General features: G+C 48.0%; 1 protein-coding gene across 1 annotated transcript; it reads right to left on the bottom strand.

Moving 5' to 3' along the window:
• SYCE1 (synaptonemal complex central element protein 1) lies at window positions 1–9076 on the bottom strand. The gene is made up of 13 exons (XM_045291607.1): window positions 8987–9076; window positions 4934–4996; window positions 4172–4231; window positions 3811–3885; window positions 3165–3212; window positions 2869–2923; window positions 1896–1985; window positions 1666–1729; window positions 979–1045; window positions 745–868; window positions 560–670; window positions 378–462; window positions 1–195 (listed from the first exon to the last, which is right to left on the bottom strand). Exons 1-13 carry the CDS (start codon window positions 9009–9011, stop codon window positions 118–120), a joined length of 945 nt encoding a protein of 314 aa, XP_045147542.1. The 5' UTR covers window positions 9012–9076; the 3' UTR covers window positions 1–117.
• Between the last annotated feature and the right edge of the window lie 457 nt (window positions 9077–9533).

The raw sequence follows: 9533 nt of genomic DNA, 5'->3' as shown, positions 1-9533 counted from the left end.
TAAATAGTACAAAAGTAGTAGCTTTATTTTCTACGGCCCAGAGTAAATTTGGGACAGGGAGAAGTGGGTACAGGGGTACATGGTGAGGTGTCTTCCAAACTAGAGTGGTGTTGGGCCCTACTTAGTGGGTGGCTCCAAGTCTTTTTCCTCATGGACTCCAAAGGTCTTGGGGCTGGTAAATGGGAGGTGCTCTGTCTGGGAGGGAAGAGAGATCGGGGTTTTGGGTGGGAATCAGTAGGTACCCATGCCCACCCCTCAAGCCTTTTTCCCATGTGCCCACCAATGTCTCTGACATTGTTGTGACCCCTGCTGAGAATGCCCTTCCCAGCAGTCCTGCTCTCTAGCCTCCTCCCCACCCTATTCCCTGGGCTCCCCACCTCTCCAGAGAGAGCTCCTTCCTCTTGGGTATTGTGTGGTTGGGTGGGAACCGGCACACCATACTTCTCCAGCTCCTCCTTCAGCCTGGACAGTGTGTTGGGGGGAGGAACAAAATGGTGTGAAGCCCCAAGGATGAGGCAATCCATCGATGCCCACCCAGGGCTGGGGACTTCAAAACCACCTTTGCCGTTTCTCCTGTAACTGCTGGCACTTCTCTTGCAGCTGCTGTTGGCGCTGGGCCACAGCCTCCAGGAGCTCCTCAGCCTTTCCATTCTCTTCCTCAAACAGCTTCCTGCGGGGTGATGGGGGGGGTCGGCACCAGCCCCCTCTCCCACCTTCCCAGCCTCTTCACCACCCCATTCTTACACAGCAGCCATAGCTTCCTTGCTGCGAAGGAAGAGCCCCTCATTGATGGTTGAGGGACCTCCAGGCCCACACAGGGAGTACAATCGATGCTTGGCATCTTCCAGCTTCGCCTTGATCAGCTTCTCTGAGATGGGAAGGGGCAAGCGGGCGGAAAGACAGTTAAGGGTAGGGATGAGAGCAGGATTGGCAGGTGAGAGCTGCCTACTCACCTCACCTCCAATGCCCTGGCCTCACCTTCTTTGAGCATTTGCTCCTTACCGCTGTCCAGGGCACCCATCTCCTGTGTTAGCTGCTCTGGTCTCTAAGGGGCAGAAACAAGATCAGTCCTCACTTCCCAGCATTCACTGTGCATCAGGGAAGTCCTACCGAGGTCCTGTCATTCATCCATTCAAATGTTTTATTTACTCAGGGTGCCTCCCAGTATCTCCTCCTGCAACCTCAGACCCTTGCACTGGCCCTTCCCTCTTCCATGAACTCTCACCTGAGAGACCCATACCTGGTGCGCTGTGGTCAGTACTGTGGCAAGTGTAGAAGTCAGCCCAGTGGGAGGATTTGCACAACACAGCATTTCCCTATGCCCACCCTGAACTGCACACTGTTTTCTTATCTGGCATCTGGTACCCTCCTCTGCTACACACACAGAAGTGCAGGGTGGCAAACACTATCTTGCCTGGGCCATGGGCAGCCAGGAACGAATGCCCAACCTGGGCTCTGAGGAGGACACTAGCAGCAGTAGGACAGTGAGATGGACTGGAGTCAGAACAATTGCAACCTTATAATCACCAGGGCCTGTTCAGAACTGTGTTGCAGGTGAGAGGCGGAAGGTATTTAGGATGAACCTGGCTTGGTCCTGGCCAGGAGATGCCACCAAGGAAGATGTGGAAGGTGAGAGAATTGGCTTTGAGGTAAGGCAAGACTCACGTGGAATTCCCAGAGGTCCTTGTGCTGGCCCATCAGAGCCTCCAGTTGTTCCTCGAACTCCAATCTACAAGCCAACAGTATAAGAAGAAAGGGCCCTGGTCTGAGATCCCACCACCCTTGCCCCAAACACCCAAACACACACACACACACACACGCACGCACGCCGGCTGGGCCAGGGTTCTCCCTGCTCATGCCCTGACATGTACCCCTACCCCTAGCCTCTGAATTACCTCAGCTGCCTCTGTTTGTTCTTCTCTTCCTCGATCTGGGCATTCAGGGCAGAAATTCGGTCCTTGCAGTCCTGCAACACAGTGTTCTTCCTGACAAGGGACAAAGCAGGTCTCAGCCATGCACTCCAAGTGACCCTTAGGAGGATGTGGGGTTGACATGAGATGCTTCTTGCTGTCAGGTGTTCTTTGAAGACCATCACCACCCATCCTGTCTTCTACCTGCCCGAGTATGGATCTAATGTTTTGGTGTCATGGGTGCTGCAGACCTGGCTGAGAACCTTGGCTCTGCCGTTGTGACTGGAATCCAGTGTTTTCCCTCTGAGGTTCCTTCTCTAGAACACGGTTTGGGGGGCAGGGGGTGACATGGGTACCTGCCTCACAGAGTACCATTGTGAGGATTAGGGCTTATCACCATGGTCACGGTTGAGTATACACACACACACACTCATCAGGTTTTCCTAAGCACTTTCAATTTGGGGACGTAAGCGCTTGGAGCCTTTTGTCACAAAAAATGAAATAAATTAGCATTTAGGAGGTAGAGAGATGGTCAGTTAGTTTCATGGATGGATGGATGGAGATAGGTGTATGGGTGGATGGTTATTAGATGGTTGGATGGATGGGCAGAATGACTAGATGCCTAAATGAATGGAAAGATAGCCAAGGAGCTGGATGATGTAGAATGACAGGCACAAAATCCAAGTGAAGGATTCTGTAGGGTCACTATGAGTCAGAATTCACTTGATGGCAAAAAGTTTGGTCTTAGTTTGAAAGGAACTTAATGGACAAACTAGCAAAGGAACGACTTATGGCAGCTGTCCATAAGAACATGGTCTGATGTTGAACAAGGAAGCCGCTCACCCTGGTCTCTCCTGTTACTGAAGAGCATGGTGACAGTGTGTCTGGAATATACCCCATGCCTTCTCTGCTGTGCTAGTATGGAGGTTTAGAGCAAGGCTTGGGCTGAGCCTCTTACCTCTGTGCCTCACTGTCTTTCTCCTCACAGTGCAGCCGCAGGATCCTCAGTGTCTCTGCAAGGGGAGGAACGAGGGAGCCCGTGAAAGCTTATCAAGGACACTGGGATTGGACAGGGGCCACCAGTCAGGTCATGTTAGGTCAACAGTCAGACCATGAGTCTGATGGGAGCCACAGGAGGGAGCCACAGGAGGGAGGCAGGCCAGTTCTGGGGTCAGAAGGTTCTTGCTGCTGGGGCACAGGTGGGCTTCTATGGGTGCAGCAACAGCAAGAGTAGACTCTAAGCAGCTCAAATACCTTGCTTTGTGTTCAAGGTCTCCTCCAAGCGCACCTTCTCTCCATTCACTGGAAAACAGTGACACACTCAGGTATGAGGAATGGGGTTCACCAAAGTCACATAGCTTTATCATAGCCATGCCCACACTTCCTACTGTGGATACCTTAAGGCAAGCCCCCTGCTCCTTGTGCCCACCTTCCTTCCCTGTAATCACCCCAAGCCCTGACATTTACAGGTGGTTGTGTGAAAACCCTGCAGAAAGCACACACTTTTACCAAAGGGGGAGAGAGAGAAACACACGACAGGGATGGGGATGAGGGCTATGAAGGAACTGTCCAGCAGCATGGTTGCACGTGATTAGGGAGGAACAGGATACAGTCTTCAGATGGGAAGACCAGGGTAAGCCTCTCGGAGAGGCAACATGAGGGCTGAGTGGGGATGGAAGGCTGTCGAGTTTCTGAGAGGAAGAGTCTTCCACACACACAGAAGCAGGTGCTGCTTGAAGTGTACCTCAAGAGCATTTCCACAGCAAAGTAGGAGGTTGTTGGAGGTATGGCTGAAGGAGACAGGGGATTCTAGGGGCTATGATGAGGACTCGAGTATCTGGATGATTTGGATCAAGGGCAAGAGGTATTGTGTGGAACCCTGGGGACACACAGCACTTACTTGAGTCCAGTTCTTTCTGCAGGGCTTCCCAGAGGGCCCTGGTCTCTCCCAGCTCCTCACTGGCTTTCTTTTTGGCTGGACCAAAGACAGGGCAGACTGTGTGAGTGCTGCTTCCAGCCTTGTTCTCTTGCAAACCTAAAGGGGCTCAAAGTTTGCAGAAAATAAAGGCCTTCCAGGGTCCATGGCTTTCTTGCTGAGCTTGGCTGGCAGCAGGGTGGGCATCATATGTGTGACTTGGAAGCAGCACAAGTCCCTACACTTGGTTTAATGTTTAACTGTCAGTTTTGAAATTCATAGTAATTTTTATACAAAAGGTGTGTGTTTTACCTTTCCACTGGGCCTTGAAAATCCTTAAACTTACCTTGTTGAACCTCATTAATCCGGTTAATCAGGACTTCAACCTGAGGCTCCAGGCTTCCCGCTATAGAGGTCCAAAAAGAGAAAAAAGAAAAAGAAAAAGCAATTGAGCTGAAGATGACACATGGCAGGCTGTCCAGAGCAGCAGAGATGGCGTGGGCACCAGTCCTGTGTCTCTGCTGATGCATTCAACACAAATCCATTGAGCTCCTACTTTTAACAGGTACTGTGTTGGGCCCTCATGTAGTTTATTTGGTGGGATGGTGTGGCGGAACAAAGGAAAAATAGATAAGGACAGTGAGTCAGGTAAAGACTAAAGAAATGGGGCAAATAAAAATGAGTAATGGGTTGGGATGTGCTTCTTTAGCTTTGGAAAGGCTTTCTGATGGCCCCAAATCAACTGAGAAGGCCCTGAAGCTCTATGTGCGTGGGAAGCCTAGTAGTAAGTAAGACTGTGGCTAGCAGGAGTCTGGTGAGCAATAGACAGTAGGTGAAGTGGAGGGAAGGGAGGTTAAGGGGGTTGCAAATAACATAGCTGAATTTAATGGAGTATAGTGAGAGCCAAAGGGTGGCAAACAAGAAGTTAGAACAGGGTTGGGGGACAACAATTTGCCTCTTATTCCTTTGTAATTTTGAACCATGGGGCCATATTGTTCAGTTTTAAAAGAAAGTAAATGGGACAATTCACCAGTTTATGAATTGTGAGGCTAGAATTGAACCTCTATCTCCTTGACCCTGAACCACAGACATAGTAGAGACATATGACCTTTCTGTAGCTTTTTCACCATTTCCATCAAGTCTTCAATTTTCTTTGAGGACTTGGCCTGCCCTGTGGAAACAAAACCAAGATCTCAAAACAAGAAAGTGTGAAATACCTATGGATGGGTTGGATCATACTTGGATCCTTATTGAAACATATACTGTATAAAGATATCATGAGCACTTGAAAAATTACTAAGTGATTAAACAAAGAAATTATTGTTGCTATCATTTAGAGGTAATGTTGTTTTTTGTTTTTTTTTTAAGAGTGCTAACCTTTCCAGACTATTTCCTGAAATAGTCAGGGGGGCTTAAAATGTTTTGTAGAATAATTCCATTACAGTGAACCCTCATTTATCGCAGTTAATCGGTTCTAGTCCCTACCGTGATAAATTAAATTCCGCGAAGTAGGATTCCTTATTTGTAAATCAAATATTTTCGTAGTTAGAGCAGAGGACATGAAAAAACACCCTTTAGTCACCATTACACTCGTATTACCCAATTTATTAAACGAAAAAGGGAAAATACAGTAAAACATTTTGGACGTTACAATTATCATTTATTATTTATTATATTATGAAGTACAACGGATGGAGTGAACGGAAGACTCATTCAAGTCAAAATGGCGTGCAACCTCCACGATTTTCTTGGCATCTTTGATCATATCCAAAAGTTTTACCTTTTCCTGGATGGTGAGCATCTTCCTCTGGCGCTTATTTTTATTGTCAGAAGGCTTAGAAGAAGCAGCTCGTTTAGGAGCCATCATAGGGCTTAGATAAAATTTCTTAAAAATCGCAAACAATTACAGTACAATGTACAAAAGCAAAGATGCATCTGATACGTAGCTCCGATACGTAGCGATGCAGACAGAAGCATGTGCAGTATGAGCCAATCAGTGGCGGTAATGACAGAGCATGCGCTGTTACGCAAAAACTGCGATAGAGTGAAGCCGCGGAAGTTGAAGCGCGAAGTGGCGAGGGTTCACTGTATCTTTCAATTCAAATTTTTCACATTTAAAAATCTCACCCCCCTTTACCTTTCTTTACAAATTAAAGCTACTCTATTAATGAAAAAGGGAGTTACTGATAACGTTTGAAAATTTGTCTTATCAAAAATTAAGAGCACTCAAAGTAGAAGTGATACTGTAATAAACCCAATTCAATCATAACCTAGATCTGATCATTATTAGCATTTTACTATATTTGTGTCAATATTTTTTCTCCCTGAATTCCTTCCAAGGCTTCTTGACATTTGATATCCAATACTTGACATCTAATGCCCAAATACCAGGATGCATGTCTAAAAATAAAGGACATTTTCCCTCATAAACCCAGACCCCAAATCACAATACTCAGACAGGATTTAAATCCCTGGTCTCTGAAGCCTCTACAGTTGGTTTGGGCAACCACATCTCCATGCAGAATCATGGGAAGACTAGAACGTGAGCTCCGCCTGTTTTCATTCTCCATGGCCTTCTAGTGCTCGTTACAAGGTAAAGCAGAGTGGGTCAGTAATTATCTGCTAATTAGGCCAACTATATCAGAATGAAAATCCAGGGTAGGAAATAATTTGTATAGTATGAGCTCCATCCTTTAAACTTTTATGGTTACATCAAATTTACATAATAGTTCCTATATGCCCTTCACTTATATTCGTGTATATTGACATCTGAAATATTTGAAACCTTGATGAAGTTGCAGATGCAATTCCCCACTACCCCACAACAGCCCACTGTGAAGTCTGAAGACAAAGACACTCTCCATGCAGCAACTGATGGCACAACAATCAAAGCCAGGGATTCAGTGATGGGGCTCACCTCAAATGCCATTCAAAAAGTTCCCCCATCTCCATTCCACAAACACTATATTTTTGCAATTAAAAAATTAAACAATATGATTCAAAACGACTTAAACTCTGTAAACCAATGCCATCAAGTCGATTCCAACTTATAGTGACCCAACAGGGCAGAGTGAAACTGCCTCATATCATTTCTGAGACTGTATTTTTCCAGTGTGACAAGTAGGATTGAACCACTGAGCATTTGGTTAGCAACCCAACACTGAACTCACTACATCAGCAGGGCTCCTTTCCACCTCAAGTCCTAGCCTCAAATCCCTTTCCCACAGCCACACACCGTGAGTGCGGCCGCAGTCGTTTCTCTGCAGCACACCAATGATCATTTCCTTCTTTTCCTGTCTTCAAGGGTCTCCTGTGAAGGCTGCCTGTGTCAGTCTACACACACCTAATAATGTCAAATTTTAAAATTTAACTTGTCTTTCTCATTTTAGAAATCCTCTGCCCAGGTATTTCAACAGTGTTCATGAGTATACTTTGATTTGTCGATTTCTTTTAAAAAATATATATTTATCGATTTCTTCCCCACATTTTGCTACCAACAGTGAGGGTCCATCTGTGTTCAGTGTGAAGGTGACTGAAAGCGGGAAAAAAAACCCCAACATTTCAATATTATAAATCCTGCCAGAGGTGCTACTGTGGGTATACACCTTTGCAGGTTAAAAGAGACTTAAGACACCTTATTAACCAGTTTCCCCTTAGTGTGGAGAGGCATGTGTGTCTACAGGGTAACACGTTACACCCACCATTCCTGAAAGTTTAAACATCTTCATTTGCTGTTGAAATTGAATAAACTTTCCCTTAAATGTACTAGCTTATTTGAGTAACTTGAAACAGTGACTAAGACTTCCGTGGGTTGGTGGGTGGAGACCCACCAAAACTGCCAACTCACTGCCACAGAGCCCACTCAAATTCATGCCGCCCTGCAGGACAGAGCAGAGCTTCCCCATGGGGTTTTGAATCTGTACATCTTGACAGGAGTAGAAAGCCTCATAATTCTCCCCAGGAGCAGCTGGAGGTACCAGGGCTCCTTAGGAAGACCACACTAGGCACTTAATGAACAAGGGATGTAGACTTATCTGTCTCATTTCTTTTTCTCTTTGTCTTTAGAGTGAAGACCCACTGTAAGCAAGCTGTGCTTAACTTTTTTTATTAATCAAACATTTACTTTGTGAAACATTACCAAGCACCTGTTTTTACCAGGGGAGCTCTGGTAAAGGTGGGTCTTGAAGGAGTGTCCAACACCACCAGTTCAAAAAAACATTAACTGGGCAGAAATTTCCATTTTTTTTGTTGCTGCGCTGCAGCTCTAGAACTTCAGTAGAATGTGAATGAGCTGCACCTGCTTTTTCCAGGGACAAGAGGCGTGCCGCCAGGCTCCAGGTGGCTGCCATCTGGAGCATCAGGGAACGGTGGTGTAGACTGGCTACAAGTGGATGCTCAAAGTGTGGAGGTGTGTGGAGGAGCCACAGTGGCACAGTGGGTAATAGACTCGGCTGTGATCCTCAAAGTGAGCAACTCCAAACCACTATCTACTCTGTGGGAGAAAAATGGGGCTTTCTAATCCCGCAAAGAGTTACAGTCTTGGAAACGTACAGGGATAGTTCTGGCCGGCCCTATAAGGTCACTCAGCTCGATAGCAGAGGGGTTTTAGGGGTTGTGGTTCGAGGGAAATGTCTGTTTTGTTTGGAAAGCCTCACGAACTCTACTGCAACCAATTCCTTAAAAACAACAAACACGGTGTAAGTGAAATAAATCAAATCCAGGTGTTGAGTATGCCTAATGAGGCATAAGTGAAATAAATCAAATCTAGGTGTTGAGTATGCCTAATTAGGCATAAATGAAATAAATCAAATCTAGGTGTTGAGTAGGCCTAACGAGGCCTTCCTCTTCGTGGACGAGTCGAAAGACTCTCCAAAGGTTCCCTGGTGGCGCGGGGGCCTACCTCGGCTGTGCACCCCACGGCCTGCACCTCGAAGCCCAGTGCCCTCAGGAGGAAGGTGAGGCAGCCCGAGAGCTCAGCTCTCTGTCCGCTAGTCTCCGAGTCTGAATCGACTCCAGGACAGTGGGGTTTGGGTTCCGTCCCAGGCAGGGAACGGTCGGGCCTGGCGCCACCACGGCCGCTGTTGGGGCACACGAAGGCCCGCACCCCGAGGCTTCGCGAGCCCAGCGCCCCAGGGGGCCCCAGCTGCCTTCCCGCTCGTACCTCCGCCCATTTCAGACCGGTCCATGGCTCCTGAGGGATCCGAATTCAAAAGCCCCGACCTTCGGCCATTTCCTCTCAGCTCAGCGGTGACGAGGCCTTCCGCTCCTCAGCCAAGTAGCCTGGGCGGGGTCCTCAGCAGCACGCCTGCGCACTGTGCTCCCGCGTGGCTGGCCGTTACCGCGCGAGGAAGGGCGGGCGGTTCCTGGCTTGCGCATGCGTACAAGTTGGTGGTAGACGACCACCTCCACCCCCCTGCCCCCCCCCGCTGGCAGCCGCGACTCCTGCGTGAACCAGAGGCCAGCAATTCAGTTCCAGGACAGCCTGAGCCCTGGCAGGCCTTCCCGGTTTGCTATTGGCCAGTCCAGGGGCCAGGGGACTGCTATGTGTGTGGGGATGGGAGTGGGGGCACGCTCCGTCTGCATCACGTGTGCAAGGCAGGTGAGGGATTCTGACCACGCCCACAGAGTCTAGGCTCCTTGCGCATGCGCTGGGCTATGATATGCAAAATCGGAGTCATCGCTGCTAAAATGCCTCGCAGAAAATGGGT

The sequence above is a fragment of the Echinops telfairi genome, unplaced genomic scaffold, assembly GCF_000313985.2.
Source record: "Echinops telfairi isolate 266 unplaced genomic scaffold, ASM31398v2 ScPeMD7_70;HRSCAF=299, whole genome shotgun sequence".
Classification (NCBI taxonomy): Eukaryota; Metazoa; Chordata; class Mammalia; order Afrosoricida; family Tenrecidae; genus Echinops; species Echinops telfairi.
Note: the sequence above shows the minus strand (reverse complement) of the source record. Positions and strands in the feature narration are given on the sequence as shown.